Raw genomic sequence first — 18555 nt, forward strand, 5'->3', positions numbered from 1 at the left:
ATGTACGTATGCTTGGTATGCATTGTGGATGGGCTGCCTTTACAACTGAGGGATCAGAAGGCCAACCTTTATTTCGGGGTTCGCTCGAGAGATGCTGATCCTTGATGGAATTACAGAGCATCTTTTTTTAAACGAGCACACAGCCGTTCTCACACCCTTCGAGTTTTACAAGTTCAGCTGTTGGGCTGATTATGTGGCGGGGGCGTCAATCACTCACGTCTATTCGAGCCCACCTCACCGCCACCTTTGCTGTAAATTCTAGATTTGAAACTTTCGTTTCTGCAAGGATTCATAGTCTTAGGTTTTTAGGTAAAGTCACGTAGGTAAAATATTAAAATTAATAAAAGTGCTTCAGCCGCACCGAACCTCACACAAATAATATCCAGGGACTACCTTGGCTCCTCCCACCCTCAACCAGTATATATACAAATACTGTTTCTTGGAATTTCTCTCACTTGATACAGCTATCGTGCTGTGACGGTTCCACCTGAAGACGGAAGCTTGTGTTGCCTCCGAAACGTCGTGATTTTTATTTTATTTTTATTTTACTTTTATAAATTTGTATTTTTACCTACGTGACTTTACCGAAAAACCTAAGAATGCTTTGCCGTAAAGTTCGTCACGTGCCTCCCTTTGTCGCGGACGAATGGCGAAGCGCCATTTTTCTGAGGAGTTTCTGTAATGGTTAGCGCACCGGAATCGATGTCCAGATGCCTCTGGTAAAGCTTTCCTGAATCCCCGCGCTTCTTGCCCAGGCAGCAGTTTAAGTAGGTGCTGCACTGTCAATCGGAAGGTCGCATTGAGTGGAGTAAAGTGGAGGTACTCCCACAGTTATCCTGAGATAATCTCGAGAAGAGCCCTCAAAAGCTGTCTCTGGTGGGGGCCCTTTTGCCAGCAGTGGAAGCAATTACAGGTTTTTCACCTTTGCTTTTTTTTTACATTTTACTTTGGGGGGGGCAAGTCAACAGCATTTTTCTCTTGGAAAGACTGCCCCCCCACCCCACCCTGCTTTGGGAATGTGGAATTTTCCAACACTGGCTTGATGTTATTAATAGAGGATGAGGCCAAACTCATGCTCGGTTGGGCGAAATTTTTTTTTTTTAGAAAATGTCACGAATAACACAGAGTAGGATTATCCTTTCGTCACAAGAACGATGGCACACGCACGTTTTTAAAACAACTTTCAAGCGTGCGGCCGATTCGATGCATGCCCTCGTGCATGACGGTCGCGAGACGACGCCAGAGGTCTTAAACGTGCGCATTGGAGCTCATTGATTGTGGCAAGCAAAAGTCAGAGGCACACTAATATCCATTATAATCTCCACAAAACACAAGGAAATTGTGGAATATTTAACACGGCACAAAGGAACTCGGCAGGGGTGCGAAAATGAATAAAGTTGGCTGGGTTTTTCTTTTTGTTTTGCCTCAAGAATGTGTTTTGCTGAATAATTCTGTGAACGGCATGCTAACGCTCTGTGAGCGCCCTGATTGACTTGTGCTGCTGCTGCTGCTGCTCGCTCTGCTAGGGAGACACAGGCCAGCCAGGACTTGCCGGTGCAAGGGGGGAAAGAGGCGCCAAGGTAAGCACTGTTAAAATGCTGCCCCGTGTGTGGAACATTCCCATTTCATGTGTGGCTTAAAAAAAGAAAATTCCAACATGATACCAGTCGCACTATCAATGTCATGTCACGTGACAAAGCATACATTATCCATAATAGAGGGTTTTTTTTTGTTAGAACGTGTAAATATAAATGTGTCGCATACATTTAGAACTATTGCAGAACATTGCATGGCCCTGTTTTAGATAATGGCTTGCGGAAGGTGATATCCCAGGACTACTTTTAAGTTTCCTTTCATGTGACCTCTGATCCACTCTAAGCATGCTGCATTTACCCATGCACTCTGCTATGGCAGTAAAACACGTGAACGCTGTTATTGAATTTTCATCATAGAATGTATTAAACGAAGTTACGAGAAAGATGTAACGATGGGTCTTTTGTGCGGTCATTAGTAACCAGGCTTAAACAATAATCTCTTTACACTTTAGAACCTATTTATTAAATGTGCTATTTATTAAATGAAAACCCAAGCCTTGTTTTAATTTATGCTTGATTTTTTTGGGTCAGTCCATGTCATTATCTGACCAAATGTGTGGTGTTAAGACCTTCCACCACCTGATATAGGAAAACAAATTAATTATCACTTGGTTAATGCGCCAATTATTGTTGCGTTATTTCCCCAATAAAGTTGAGAAACAATTCTCTCAACCAATTTTACGAATTACGTGCAATGGTTCATTTTAAACTACGTCAGACATCGTCGGAACAATATGCAGAAATAGAAATAACATTTTTGTTAGTTTGAATGTTTTTAGAAGCTTTAAGAACCGCCCCCAAATCGTGTTGAATATTGTCCGTATGTCTTTTATATTCTCAATAGCATTCCACCACAGTGGACGTTATGCATGAGAACGTGAATTAATGATCATGGGTGGCCGAACCCCTGTATCTGAGTCCATGATCTCAGTGGAGTGGTTCACTTCCCACTCTCCTTTCATTCCTATTTCAGTTCTTAGCGGGGCAAAAGAGGCTTGGTGATCTCCACGATAAGACACCTTATACTAACGGGGCTCGCTGCTGCTGTCTCTGACCACATCAAAGTTACATGTGTTGCTTTGTGTTGGTCTTCTGTCTATTATGGGTTTTTTTCTTTGTCTTTGTTGCTGTAGGGAGCCTTGGGACCAACCGGTCTGCCTGGGAGAGATGGCAAAGCAGGCGAAAAGGTCAGTTGATGCTCTTAGATCATCAATAAACTCATAGAAAACAATACGAGCTCACTTAGAATAATCTTTTTTTTAAGTATGCTATATATATCGTACTGGGCCTTTCGGCTTGGAACTCACTTCCCAGCGCACTGCGTGCCGAGAAATTTTCAAACATCTTTCGTAAACTTCTGAAATCTTATCTTTTCAAACTAGCTTTGTATTCGGCTGCTGTCATTTTCCAAATGTTAAGCCACTTGCTTCGTTGAGCTATCATCACATGTGGCCAGACTGCTTCTGAACAAGAGCTATATTGCCCAGTGGGCCTTACCTGGTAAAATAAAAATAGGTTACTTTTATATTTCGATTTAAAGCTTTCGTGACTGCAGGGATTCATCTTCTTGGTTCTTTCGGTAAAGTCACGTAGAAGGGAAACAATAAAATATGTTTCATATTTTTTTTATTTTATTGTTTCCCTTCTATGTGACTTTACCGAAAGAACCAAGAATATTAATCCTCTGAAATGTTTTTTTATTCCCCAACTCGCATCGGAACAACTGCCTGATTACTAATCTAGTATATAATTACAATAACCCCTCCTCAAATCGTTGCAACCTGATGAGTTGATGATGACGTCACCCTGCTGCTGCTCTATATAAGAACGGGAGCCAGAGCAGAGCCTCTCACCATTCTGGCGAATTGCCCGATGATGCTGGATGCAATTACCAGCGAAACGTCGTACTCAAAAATGGTAAATGTTGTGGTTTCACGCTTTAACACAACGGTGGGCTAAAGTAGTGAAATATTTGTCTTTTGTCAACGTGACACTTTTTTACTGATTGGCCGTGTCGGGTGGTGGAGGGTTACGACACATTTATAAATAACGCGATCTAAACCCAAAAACGTTGATTATGACCTCAAAGTAGTTCATATTTTTTTTTAAGCAGATGAGCACCAAATATCAGCTTGAACCCATGTCGTTAAAAAAACAAAAATAGCCCATCATTCTGATTACGCTGTTAAAAAAAAGATTTTCTTCATAATCAGTCCGGTACACAACCACGATATGATTAAGTTACCTCACTTAACCCGCGTGTAATGCTTGTAGTGACGTTAGTCAAGAATAATAACAACGGAGTGGCAGCCGAGGAATGGAATGCATCCGAGTTGGACGTCCGCCGGGGAGATGGAGCGATAGAATCATGTTGTGCGCAGGTGGCGAGATGTTAACGACCTCGCCTGGTATACGTTAAGTCGTGGGTTAAATCCTGACCCTAATTTTGCATGTTCTTTCCGTGGTTGCGTGGAGTTTACATATACGCCTGTATATTTGGAGTTTGCATGTTTTCCCCATGGTTGCACGTCCTTTCCCCGCACCTCCGATTAGCGCATTTGGCTACGTATGATGCGAAGGAAGTTGAACACCAAGATTGTGCTTCACATAAGCCTATATAAAGTAAAATAAGAGGAAGTTTATTCCATCTCAGGATCGTGGCTTGGAAAAGCCTTCATCCAGCAGTGGAGAGGCCATGACCATTGCTGCTGCTGATGATGACGCACCCAAAAATAATGTCTACTCGGCGAGCCCCAACCAAACGAGCTGACAACCACAGCAACTCGCCTTTGCGTACTGTACGCCGGCAATTTTGCGTCAGAAAGAATGGAAAGAACCATCGCGGCTGGAAGCAATTATTAGAGCGATGTTTTAAGCTTAGCCCATCGCACAGCGGGGCTCCTATGCAGATTGAACGGTCGCCGTGGCTTGGGATGATTGGCTGCGGGAAGCATCGTCGCCGATGTGAACGGAGGGCCGTGCGTGTGTACGCACGTACGCACTTTGAACTTCGTTCGCACCGTACGTAGCCAACCGTGCCAATCGGAGAGCTCCCGCAGTCCCCGGGAACGGTCGTCCGGCAAAGCTACGGCGGCACGGCGCTCGCTTCGAATTGTCCTTGGCCCGCCACCGAATTTCAACGCCCGATGCGCACGCGCGTTCGCGTGGGCGAGAACAGCACGCGGCGCGGGCTTCTGACTTGTACCGTGAAGCCGATGAAGGATGGATGCGTTGGCCCTTTGATCACCGGTTCGTCTGTAGCAGCGGATATGAATAGGTGGTGGAGGTGACCAGCGGTGGTGGTGAGAAGGCAGTGATGTGTGTGTGTTTCTTTTTTCACTTACGAAAAATGCGCACACGTGTTTCCCGTGCGCCGCACTAAATTCTCAGGACATCTGTAAGCACGTTGGCGGCAACAGTACGAATACAGACGTTTAATAACGTTCGGCCCTTTGTCAGTTCAGTGCTTAATAAGGGCCTCCCTGCGCCGTGTTGGTTACGGGTGTTGCTTGACCATGCCGCACCACGCTGGTCAGTGCGGGCTGGTCAACCGCAGGTGGGAATTGACCTCAGGTCACTCGGGTTGAGCGAACCGCTGCACCACCGCTCCCACGTAAATGGTTTTACGTGTTAAAACAAAAACTGAATTGCGTAAGAAAATATAGGCTCATATGACTATAACTGAATATTCCATTTACTTTATATATATTAATGAAGTCATTCTCAAGACTGTAAATTCCATTCTCAAACCATTTATCATAGTAATACGTGTGCATATTTACATGTAGACGTGTCTGTTTTGTGGGTGCTGCATTGATTTCCGCAGCGCGCGACCTCAGCTCTCTACCCAGCCATGGCTAACATCAGTGGCGAGTGGTGTCAGGACCTCTTCTGGGCCCCACTAGGTTGACATAGACTTACATGAGTACCCGGAGTGTAAACATCAGCAAATTTATCTTCTTGGTTCTTTCGGTAAAGTCATGTAGAATGGAAATAATAAAATAATAAAAATAAAACATAATAAAATAATTCTCACGACGTTTCGGCCACAACGCAAACAGCCGTCCTCAGGTGAAGAACAGGTCTGTCGAGAAGACAAAAAAAAAATCAGCAAATTTGCCCGGTTGTGGTGGTGGCAACACCAGCCCGTCTTCCGCCACGTCAGTATGTATGATTGTATGTTGAACTTCTTTCGCACCATACGTAGCCAAACTTGCTAATCGAAGGTGTGGGGCCAGGACAACAAACTAAACACAAAAAGTAGAAATTCGTTTTTCAATCTAGATGATTTAAAAGTGCATTGTTCCAATGGCTTCATAATATCGGAAGGAAGCGCGTTCCAGACGGCCGCAGAAGCGCATCTGAAAGTGTGCGATCCAGTAACCATCTTTGTTCGATGGTCAGCAAAAAGCGACTGCGAGGATGACCGGATCTCGCGTGATGGTTTCTGCTCCTCGATGAGATCGGCATTGCATCGCGGTTCATTTGTGGCAGGCACTTTGTGTGTACCGAGTTGCGACCTCAACGATGTATTCGTTCGGCAACCAGAAGCCAATGCAGCTCGACGAGCACTGGACGGACACTGCCGGCCGTAGTCGGTGCTTGCTCACTCCGCTTCTGAGGGCCGCAGTGACCTGCGGGTGCCGTGGGTAGTCCGGACGCCTCCAAAAATATGAAGTGTGGGCCAAGAGATAGCCGCCCACAACATTTTGGACAGAAATCGTGGCATTTTTGTCGTCCTCATCTCTGCACACTCATCAACATTCGCTGTTTGTGCTGTGACAACGGAACCTCTACACGGCACAGTCGCGCACAAACTGCAGTAGGCTCAGCACCGAGTCGGCGGGCCGGCAGTTGCGTAGATTTGGATCTGTCGCCAGGTTCAAATCTACGGGGCCGTACGTCGCGGACGCACGCCCACCTGCCGTCGAACCAAACGGGGGGAAGCATTCCGCACGTGGGACATCGCTGGCTTCCGACGCGTGGCTTCACTGCTGGCCCTCGCCACCCCACGGTCCATGAGACCGCATGGGACGCCCCCCCCCCCCCCCCCCCCCCCCGCTTTTAACTCGTGTCCGCGCGAACCTTCGACTTGAAAGCGTGCGTCATGCTTTTGCGTTTGCACGTCGGAATTTAACGGGCGGTACGAGGCCGGGACGGGGGGGCTGTGCGGTGAAAATCTCACCGTGGCTTCGTACAAGTAGTAAAGTGATTCACCGTCGCAGCTTCATGCAGCGACGAGACAGCCATTTGCTAACTTCTTTATAGCTGCTTTTAGTGTTTAGTTTGTTGTCCTTCCGCCACACCTCCGATTAGCACGGTTGGCTACGTACGGTGCAGAAGAAGTTCAACATACATACGAAAAGACCCAGATCCCCTGTATAGCCTTAACAGTTGGGGCAAGAGCTGTTAGCGAGCACCTATGAAGGCCGGCATGGCACAGGAGAGAGTGGGTGACCAGCACCACTCATTTGAGGCTGAGTCGACCTAGGGGGAAGAGGCCCAGGACCGGTTCAGATAATCGTCACTGGTGTTGGCCGTGAGCGGGAATTGAAACTGGGGTCCCCGGGGTTCCTAGAGCAGCGAGCGAACCGCTTACTCTACCGCTTCACACAACGTACGTACATACACACACATACATACATTGCAGCGTCGTGCGATGGGATTGTGACACAGGGCCGCCCAGTTCCTATTGACGGCACCTGGCCCCGGTTAGCAGGAGGTTCGCATTAACTCCACACCCTCGCACGACAGTAATCAGGGCCACCTCCCGATCGCCATGTGGCTGTTTTTAAAATTGTCCAACGCCTGAGAAGAAAAACTGCGTAATGCAACGAAGCTGCCAGCAGACACGTCGCAATTTTGATGGGCGAGATTCATGGATGCAAAGGTCTTGTCGAGTTGCGAGCTGAATGACCACCGTCGGTCTTCTGCGCGGGCTGCTTTTGTACGTCGGAGCGGCGTGGCTCGTCGTGTGAATTCAAACGGACGTTCTTCTTCTGTTTCCTTTTAGGGGGAGCTCGGACAAAGAGGAGAACCGGGAAGTCCCGGTGCCGCTGGCCTCAGGGTACGTATTTTGGCCGCTGTTTCCGATCGATGTTCGAGCACTGTCATCTCGTCGGGTCACAGGTTTTGCCACGTCATCAGCAGGTGAAACATTTGCCGCCTGCAAATACCAGAGAGGCAGACACTTTCGGATTAGCCGACACCACGTGATGTTTTGGAACCAAATGTGGCTGGGGTCGTTTTCTTCTTCACAGTTCACAGCTGCGGGCTTGGGTACAGATTTGCTGGAAACAAAGCAAAAACATTTTGGCTCACGTTTACGATCACAGCACGGATCGTGCTTTATTAAATGTACGTCCAGCAGATAGCTAAAAGACTGGCAATTGAGAAGGGTCTCTCAGAGTATTTACGAACTAATTTCCAAATCTCAACAAAGCGGACGGTTAAAATCTAACTGAGGTACTTCCACAATTAGTGTAGAATCAGTGTCCAATTGGTGTACTCTTGACATGAGTTCGTTTGGGCCAGTGTGACTGCACCAGACGACGCAGCTCTCCGAGGCTGATATACAATTGGCACACACGATGGACACAATTGGCATGCTGGCATCGGCTGACAATCCCATACCAGGGTATCATTAGCGTATACCAATATCGAGATGCGAACTCGCTCGCCTGGTATGCAACAGCTTCATGCGATCAATCCCTGACCCTCATGACACCCGTTGTATATTTGGCGTGGTGGTCACGTGGATTTTTCTCCGGGGGTTCCTCCGGTTTTTCCCTCCACATTTATAAACAACACGCGCTCAGGTTATTTCGCTGCGACTATAAATTCCCACGTATGATGATCTAAGCCATTTCGGTGAGCTCTCCAGTGTGACCAGATCACATCTGAAGAATAGCTCGCGGTAAAAATAAAATTGTTAATAAAAAAGGGCTTTTCGCTTTCTGGCATAACCATCGGTGTAAAGATGTTAAAAGACCAAATAGACACAAGGCATCACGTCTGCATTAACCACACATACTTGTGGTGAAACATGCAAACAAATATGCTTTGATAATGCATGCATTGTCCTCGAAACGGATTGGCCTAGTCCAAAGACAGCCTCTGTTTATTGCTTTGTTTCACCAGTGGCAAAAAGGGTCCCATCGATATGAAATTGTTTTGATTTTGTGTGTGTACGTTTGTACGAGGCCATTTGGACCAGTGGTGCTATAGGACCAAGTTTATGTTTTTAGTGCAAGGGGAGGTAGAGAAGGAGGATGGAGGAGGGAGCAGGAGATCAACGTGTGTAGAAGCCCGGTGTATTGTGTTCTATCTTGCGGTGATACTGGTGACTTGAGGTTGTTTCCCAAGCATGCTCAATCTGAACCTAGCCTGGACCTTTCTTTGGTAAATGTAGCCATCAACGAGCACGGTACTTTACCTGGAGCAGTGTGTAGAAGTCCGCGGTGGTCGGGCGTGGTGCTGGTCACTCCAACATCGTGTCTGTCTTGCTGGCCTTTGGTAGGTGCTCACTAACAGCATCCGCAAAACTAGTCTGTGATGTAGCGGTGGAGCAATTTTGTGAATTGCCAACATCGTGTACGTGATTCAATTCAAGAATAGACTTTTTTTTTCATTGCAATATCGTGTTATCAGAAAATATGTTGTGAATCCTTTATTTGCGACGTATGAGAATATAAAAAAAACTATTTTGTTACACACGATTTGATCTGTTTATTGTGAGATTAAGAATTGATATGAACCCGTGAACCGATGCATCATACTGCCCCTTCTAGAAAACTAAAACGGAACCCGAGTGCAGCGTGTGGAATGGAGATCCCCCTGTCAAAATTTCCCCCCCCACACTTCGAAGCCCAGCACCTGGGCCCGCCCCGTCCCATGGGCCCCGACGCGGTTGCACCGCCTGCACACTCTCTAGCTATGCAACTAGTGCTTGGGCAAAGACCAAATGAAGCCACTGCCATGTACAATTGCTGTTATTCAGCTGAGCCATTGAATGTGTCAGCTAAGACACACGTTTATTTTTAAGAGACGCTTAATGGCCCCACCGCTTCTCACCCGGCTCTCGAGTGACACTGACATTGTGAGCGTGGCTCCGTGCCTTGGCGTCATGGTCATTGATGTCCATGACATATCGTGCGCATCATGAATTGCATCACCATTATCACCATTATTATCGTCATCATTATCACCAGTATTATCATCATTATCACCATCATCATCATTATCACCATTATCATCATCACCATTATTATCATCATTATTAAGACTGGAGAGCCCAACTCGAGCACAACTGAAATCCTGAGCTGCCACTGAACGTGACACGTGTAAGTATGGCAAGGAGCCGGGGTTGCAAAACCTGCACACTCGACAGCAACGGTCACTACAGCAGAGAACCTGCATAGATATGCATTTTAATGTATACATAATAGAGGGGGTTTTTTGGTTAGATTGCGTAAATATATAAATGTGTCGTTAAAACCCGCCGCCACCCGACACAGCCAACTAGTAAGGGTTGTCACGTAAACAGAACGTGGCCAATTCGTCACTAGTACAGCACTAACCGGTGTGTTGGAGAGCCAAGCCACAACATTTACAATCCGAGTACGACGTTTTGCCAGTAATTACAAATAGCTTCATCTGGCGACAGCCGGATTTGTGGAGAAGTCCACCTGTTTCGTTCCTTACGTGGAGGCGTAGATGTGGTGACCACACTTCTGCGCTCTTGCGCAAAGTGGGGGGGGGGGTTAATGAGTCAACGCACATTATGCATGCGGCCTTTGATCTTGTCCTTCCTGTCCATTGTGTGTATTAAAAAAAAACCTCTATTTTAATGTATGTGTGTTAAACTTCTTTCGCACCGTACGTAGCCAATCGTGCTAATCGGAGGTGCGGGGAAATGACGAATTAAACACAAAAAGCAGTTTTAAAGAAATGACTTTGCAATATAAATGATGTATACGTGCATAGCTCCAGTAGCTTCCTAATATCGGAATGAAAAGCGTTCCAGACCGATGCAGAAGAGCATTACTAAAGCGTGCGATGCGGTGGCCGTCTTTGTTCGATGGTTATCCAAGAGCCACTGCTTGCGAGGATCACCGCAAGCGTTCATGTGGAGGTGGCTGTGTGTGTGTCGTAGTGGTTAGCGCGCTGCGCTACGAACCTGTCGACCCAGGTTCGATTCCCGCTCATGGCCAACACCAGTGACGATTATCTAGAACCGGTCCCTGGGTCTCGTCGCCCTCGTTCGATTCAGCCTCAAATGAGTACCCGGTGCGATGTGTAAACGTCGCCACTGGGGAGACAAAGGCGGTCGGGCATGGTGCTGGCCACCCCACCCCATCGTGTGCCGTGCCGGCCTTCATAGATGCTGCTCGTTAACGGCATTTGCCGGTAAGGCTATCACGGAGATCTTTGTGTTGTGCGCGCGCGCGTTTCCGTGTGACTCATTGCTGGCTCGCACAGAACAATGGGCAAGCACGTGCGAGACGTGGGGAGTGATCGAGCGTCGGGGTGCCGCCGTGGCGGCGAGTGGAGTATATTTAGAGAGTGGGGAGGGAAAAAAACGGAGAGGGGAAAAATAGAAGCTCCTAGGATTGAGCCACCACTTGCCTAACATGGATAGATTCCTGGAATGCCATTGTCTAAAAACAGTGCACCGTAAATTAGACATTTAAATTGACACTGTGTGCCGATGAAGTAATTGCTGTTCTCTCAGCTGTCGTAAAAACCTTTGTTGATTTGAATTTGGCCAATTAAAACGGTCATATATAGACCTGCCGAGCTATATTCTTGCGAGCGAAATACGTGCGGATTTTTTTCTCTCAATCATAATGATGACAAACACTAACAACAACATACTCTTTTGTTCTTTCGGTAAAGTCACGTAGGTAGAAAAATAAACCAAAATAAAAATAGATCACTACGTTTAGATCGCATCACAAGCGGTCGTCCTCAGGCGGAACAAATAATCCAGCCGGTTCAGCAGTTCCACTGCTGGATTATTAATAATCTGCTCGATTATTTTTTCCGCCCGAGGACGACCGCTTGTGTTGCGATCGAAACGTCGTGATATATTATTTTTATTTTGTTTAATTTCTCTACCTACGTGACTTTACCGAAAGAACCAAAGCGCACGGATTCCTGCAGTCACGACAGCTTCAAATCAAGACTAACAACAACAATAACAAAATAAATGCATGCCACTATTTTAATTGGATAGTGTGCTTCTGGCATAATTACCGCAACGATTGTATCTGTTTGCTGGCGAGTGCCAAGGACAACACCGGCACGTGCAGCCAAAAACGCGAACTCCCAAGAACGAGTGAAGCCTCGCAGCGATCGCTGCACGAAACAACGAAAGCTGTCCTTTTCGTCTCGGCACGGCGTCTCGTGCGGCAGCCTGCGTGGAGTGAAGCGTCGCTAAATGCTGGGGTTCACGTGCGCCAGAACTCGCGTGTCGTGTCGACCGGGGAGTGCCGTCGTTCTGGGTCTGGAGCCTCGCGTGCGGCGTTCGTACTCACCAAGGAAGAGTCCTTTTATTCTTCTTGGTTCTTTCGGTAAAGTCACGTAGAAGGGAAATAATAAAATAAAATAAATTTAACATCATAAAATTATATTATTATATTATATTTTTTCTTATATTATTTTATTATATTTTATTTTATTCTTTTATCATTTCTCCTCTATGTGACTTTACCGAAAGAACCAAGAATATGAATCCCTGCAGTCACGAAAGCTTTAAATCGAAATTTAGTCCTTTTATTGTTTTTCTGGTTTTTGTCGGGAAGGCCTCGCTCTGTGTAAACGAGTGTCGCGTCAGGTTGGAGCTCGTCGCCGCGTCTGGGGCGTACGGCGGTGGCTCGCAAAGTCGTGGTTCGGTCCCTGCAGGTGGACCGCGGGAGCCGCTGATGCGCACGCAGTTTGATGCGGAAATCACGACGACGTTTGCACGCCCCTCTTTTTTTTTGTTTCGGATATGAATTGACATTTCACCGATGATGTTCAATTAAAAAATTACGTTTGCTTAAGTTTAACCCTACTATCCTAACCCCTAAGAGCTAACAAAAACACTTATAGCTGCGTTTTTGTTTTATATATATATTTTTTATGTTCCGGTAACATTAATAATTTTGTGTACCTGGTATTTAGAGAGAGAAGTGAATGCATCTTCTCACCGTAGGTGGGGGGGGGGCGGTGGTACTGGGTGGTCCGTGGAAATGTTTGCATCCGCTGAGCGGTTCGCGGGCCAAACAAAAAAAAAGTGTGAGAAACTGCCGTACGATATCACTTTGTTTTTTAAACGAGGAATTATTTTTCTCCTGCGGGAGCTTAAGCATACGGCGATGGCTGGAACGAACTGAAAGGCGAACGTAGCAGAGGTAGCGGCGTGCGTCTGGAACAGGTAGCTCTAACTGGACATCTGTGACGAAGCTTCATCGGATTCCTCCAGTTAAACGAAATATTCAGATTTTGCTTGGAAGCCGTGCGTGGCTTGTCTAAAAATGTTTTAATTTGTTTGTGTTGCGAGACAGACATATGAATGAGACATTGTTTATCTCTTTATTATAGTCTTCAAATTGACACTGATCATTATTTGTTGTTGTTGTTGTCATTTATACATTTTTGCTCGAACTAAGACCCGCATGTTAAAGAGAGGCTACTTGCATATCATACCTGGCCATTCTCCAGCATTAATTCAAGAAAGGTGATGAGACACTGTACACCTTGCTGAACTTATGCGCTCCTTAAAGGCTGTGTAAAATATATATACAAATGATTTATGTGGAGTGACACACACACATATGAAGGTGAACCATTGCCTGCTTCTCCATTTTGATAAATCTGTACAGATAGGTCAGCAACCCGTTTGCTCCACTGCCATCTGCTAACCGCTTCATTCCCCAGCATTGATCGGGATTAATTGAACACCGATGTCGTTTAGCACGTGTTTATGGTTGCCGCGCGTTATTTACTCGCTTGCATTTGAACGACGCTGGCGGCGATGAATGTCGAGCGATCATTTGAGCTCGTCCTTAAACAAGAAGGCGATAGAGGTGTTACGTGTCTGCCATGTGCGCCTAGAGGAGCGCGCACGTGTTTGTCTGCGTGTCCTCCACGCTATGTTTGGCTGCATGGTGGCGCGGAAGCACGTAACGCAACATGCCCCCCCCCCCTCCCCTTTGCGTGTTTTTCAGGGTCCACCGGGGGCGGATGGGAAGACAGGCCCACCTGGGCTTGCGGGACCCCCCGTAAGTCACCTTTATTAATGCGTGCTTCTCTTGGCGTGGTTTTGTGCAGCACAGTGTTTCCAGCGGGGGGGGGGGAATGTCGGTGAGACGTAAAGAGATTGTGGCATGGGGCAGGGTGGCAACCTATCACGCCTCAGCTCTAAATGAAAAGCTGATGGAATGGGAAATAGGGGAGCCAACCAAGGGGCAGGCGAATGTTGGTTATTCTGCCCATTCCAAAACGCAAAGGGGCCGCATTTTCAAAAATGTCGGAAGGCGAACTCAAGCTCCGAGGCACGTTTTCACAAGTGCGCTCTGAAATGTATGGGAACTGTTAGAGGTGTTAGAACGGACTGCCCGATGTTCTGAAAATGTGTCAATCGTATGTTTAATTTACTCGCTATTCATACAAAAAACTGCATTGTGAACTGATTTCCTTTTGAAATGTAAGTTGCTCCATGTCTGAAATCGTCTGAAATTTGTATTACTTTTTTTTACACTTTTTTTCCACTTCAGGGCCCCCAAGGAATACAAGGCCATGTGGGAATTGGAGGAGAAAAGGTGGGATTTAATAATCGCAATTTTGTAACATTTTCAGCATTTGTTTCTAGGCACTTAAGTTAATGACTCGCAGACAAAATTCGAGCTGCACCAGAAATGCCTTAAATCATTGAACAAGCAGTCCTTAATGGCATTCATTGCACATCCAATTTCAAAAAGCTTTTTTGATGTGTGTAAGTACATAACTTAGTAGCCAATGTAAGCTCTGAATGTTGTTGGCGCTTTGCCAGAATGTCAAAGGCTCCCTTACCAGCTATCCTCATGGAAAACCTGCCTTTTCACATGGGTGAAATTCAAAACAAGGTCAAGTTAAAATGAAAAATGTTGAGACCGCATTTCAAAGGGCCTTAGCAGAATCCCATTGCACGTGTTACAGATTTGCAATGCTGAATTTATTAAGCATCTCTCATATACTCATCACCACCATACCGTGAACATAATTTCGATGCACATTTCATTCAGCCATGATTTTGTGTCCCCGAATACATTGCCTTGCCACTTGGCATCACACAAATTCAAAAACAGCGTGTCTGTCCGTGTGTTGGCCATGCCAAAAGTTGTTCTGAATTTAGATGAAGCATTCATCTTCCCACTGGTGCCTTTGGTATTTAATCCAGTATATAGAACTCAACAAGAATAGCCCAGGCCATCTATTCTGAAAGTCTTAATCACTCACTGGCTGCTCCAGATGGTGGCGAGATGTTGATTGCCTCGCCTGGTATACAGGAGGTCGTGAGTTAAATCCCAACCCTAGATGCCTGCTGTATATTTCGAGTTTGCATATTTTCCCCATGGTCGCGTGGATTTTGCTCCGGGTCCTCCGGGTTTTCCTGCCACATTTAGAAACGTGAGTTTGGAGTATTTGTCTGCTATACATTTCTACGTGATAAATCACTTCGTTGAGCAATCATTTGTGGTCAGGTTACTTCTGTAAAAGGTCTATATTGCTCAGTGGGTGTTACCTGGTAAAATAAAAAGTGTAGTTTTAGTTTAGTAACTGATCAAAGGTGTTTCAACTTCACATTGCGACAAAGGTTCAGGGGTAACAACGTTGCCGCCTTTGTTTATGGATTCGTCAATGCACCATTGGCATTGCTCGTAGGAGGCCTTTAAAATCCCTTACAACTCATCAGCAGCGCCTGTGCCACTTGGTGAACAATTATTTTGCATGTATCGGCGCAGTCATTAAATTGAGCCACGTAAAATGTGTCCTGCATGGCCACTATGAAGGCAAACGCTCTCGTGATACCAACGCTGCGCGTAAGTGTGTGGCTGGCTCAGCTAAGAAGAGATAAAGACATACTCGATAAATGTTTGATTCCCCACTTTTATCCCAGTCTCGGCCTGTCAACTGAAAAAAAATAACAAAAATTGTGATGTACCTCTGATATGATGGAGAATCGCGGGCGTTCCCTCTGCTTGTGGTCCATGGTTACCATTAAACGAGCAGGTCATGACATTGTTACTCTCTCACCAAAAATACACGTCGCCTACGCTATTAAATGACCCCCTTAGTTGAAACATTAATTATGCATGACTTCACTCATTATACTGTGTATATATAAATATATACATATATATTAGAAATATATGAGGAAATTAGGTGATTTGTTTATTCAGAGTTCAAACACAGAATGGTGGCGCGGTAGTTCGGTCACCTCACTCTGAACCCGGCGACCTGAGTTTGATTCCCTGCCACAGCCAACATCGGTGACAGATCCTGGTAACCTTCCCGCATCGACCCGCAGTGTTCAGCGTGGTGAAGTATGGTGACGCATGATGTTGCACACTCGAAATAAAGGACGTGAGCAGGTGCTCCAAATCGAGGGCAAACACATTGTGGTTAATCTGTAAGATGCTACAGCACGTGTGTCACACACAGCAATCCTCAACCGAGTCGCCATTAACCACGTGACTGGCTTACAAGTCCGGTTAATCAATAACCCTGCCAGCCCCCTACAGGCCCAACTCCGTTATCGCATGCTGGTGTACACACGTGCATTGATGTCCTGCACAGCACATTATGTTTTATTTTTTATTATTTTATTACTTCCCTTCTACGTGACTTTACCGAAAGAACCAAGAAGATGAGCACATCAGGACTTTCACAGAACCCCACTTTAGTCTCTTGCTGCACAAAGAAATAATAAAAAGAGTGATCCATTGCTCATGTGCCACAATGATGTGCGATATAAAAACAACCGTCGTAACTGACATTGCGCGGGGAGTACTTCATCCAGCAAGCGCATTGACAAAGGGGACTGTAAAACAAACACAAATAACACACGTTGCAGCGATAGAACAAAGAAGAATACGAATTATGATAATGGCATAGTTCTAATGGCTGATGAGCTCACAGTCTGAGAACGAAAGGAACGCACGTAAAAAAGACACTTGACGAGGCTGTAAAGGCTGCGTGCAATGTCTTGGTCTGCCGCGGGTTTTGACAGAACCGCAGCTTGACAGCCAAGGCAGGTGGGGAGGGAGGGAGGGAGGGGGGCCTAGGTGTGTCTCGCCACTTTGCAGCTGTAACGCTGTGCCACCGCGCCCGCCGAGACAGACGCACGGCCGCTGGACACGCGCTTGAGCGGCCTGCCAAACGGGTGACCACGGCAGGAGGATCTCGGCCAGACACTCATTATCCTGCCGCCGTGACAGCAGCGGAGGTACACCGCCCCCTCCCTCTTGAGCGGCAGGCTGCGGCTCAAAGGAGACATTGTGCCCGGGAGGATGCCCCTGCTGTAATCTGATATTCCGCAGAAAACGATGCATTTAGACGTAATTGCGTTTCCAGATTCTTCTTTTTTTTGACGCACCGTTCTCGTTGCAAGAGGCGAGAGAAAAAAAGGAGGCATCGTTTCGTTGCGTCGCACTCTGTCGAGATAGCGAGCGAGAAAATTTAATTACTGTAATCACCGACGTGTGAGTTATAAAACGTGCTCGCTTAAGCAATGCTAATTTTATTCTTCGTTCCCGGAGCCCTCTGTACAGTCCAACGATGGGCTGAAGGCCTGCCTATGCCGTCTTGGTCAAAGTGGTTGTTTGACAGAACTTCACCACGCTGGTCAGAGCGGGTTGGTGAAGGGGCATGCCCTGCACTGGTTCAGAAGTCCCTGGGTGGTGCACCGGTGGCTGAGAATGAACTCAAGTCGCTGGGTTCATAGCACAATGCGCTAACCACTTCGCCACATCTCCCAATTAGCGTTGCGTTCTGTAATTCCGAAAGCATGTACAGTATTCCCTCGTTATTCGCGAACTTGCTATCCCGCGATTTTTAAGATAAAGTAGTGACGGATAATGTGATGCGAGAAAGTGCTGAGAAAAAGTGATGAGATCATGTTCATGTATTAAATCGTTTGTTTTACGTATTTATTTAGGGTAATTCATAAAACATATTTTTCTTGTAGGCCAATATAATTTTCCACGAAATGAGCTATTCACGAACATCTCGGGAAAATATCCCTCGCGAATAACGCGGGGAATACTGTAGAGTCATAAACGTAACATCTGGTGCCAAATATCACGTGTTGGTCTGCCCCAGTGTTTTGGGATTTTGTCCAATGTCAGCTTTGCACACGTGGCCCACACTGTGATGTGCAGACCAGGTGTGTGGCATTCAGCTTTCATTACATGACAGATGAAACCAGCCAGAGCACGGAGCACAGAGCCCACAGTTGTAAAACCCCATTCAAATATGGGAAGCAGTTTCTCTCTCTCTCTCTTTCTCTCACCCTCGTCAATTTCTGGACTTTCTCCGCAACGCATTTTCTTACCGCAGCCAAACACGTGCGGTTCCAAATTCACAAATCAAAGACCGCGAATTAAGATATTGGGAACACGTGCTTTTATTTTTTGGGGGGTGTGGGGGAGGTGATTACAGCATCGTAATTACCCGGGTCGAGTAGCCTAATTGTATGGTGCCGCGTGCCAGTGTGTCCGTGGTCGGTGTCAAGAATGATCGCACGCCCCACAAGTCAACGCGCGCGGGGCTCGGGGCATCTGGTTTTGCGTTGCCGAGACTGCACAGACGCCGGAACCTCTGTCCTCTGTTGTTGTCCTGTAAGGGAGGGCTGGGCAGAGAAGGAGAGTGGAGGACAGGATGCTGTAATCGGCAGTTTTGATCTTCTTTGTTCTATTATTGAGTTAAATGGGGT

General features: G+C 46.5%; 1 protein-coding gene across 3 annotated transcripts in view; it reads left to right on the forward strand.

Moving 5' to 3' along the window:
• Positions 1 to 18555, forward strand: part of LOC133344176 (collagen alpha-1(XXII) chain-like) — a 164138-nt gene that overhangs the window by 48148 nt on the left and 97435 nt on the right. For all 3 annotated transcript variants that reach the window (XM_061554189.1, XM_061554188.1, XM_061554187.1), the window contains 5 exons: positions 1527 to 1580; positions 2729 to 2782; positions 7609 to 7662; positions 13808 to 13861; positions 14357 to 14401. In XM_061554189.1, the coding sequence (XP_061410173.1) occupies positions 1527 to 1580; positions 2729 to 2782; positions 7609 to 7662; positions 13808 to 13861; positions 14357 to 14401 (261 nt within the window). The remainder of the gene's footprint in view (positions 1 to 1526; positions 1581 to 2728; positions 2783 to 7608; positions 7663 to 13807; positions 13862 to 14356; positions 14402 to 18555) is intronic.

Source organism: Lethenteron reissneri, chromosome 19 (assembly GCF_015708825.2).
Source record: "Lethenteron reissneri isolate LAM-NWPU_2019-01 chromosome 19, ASM1570882v1, whole genome shotgun sequence".
Taxonomy (NCBI): domain Eukaryota; kingdom Metazoa; phylum Chordata; class Hyperoartia; order Petromyzontiformes; family Petromyzontidae; genus Lethenteron; species Lethenteron reissneri.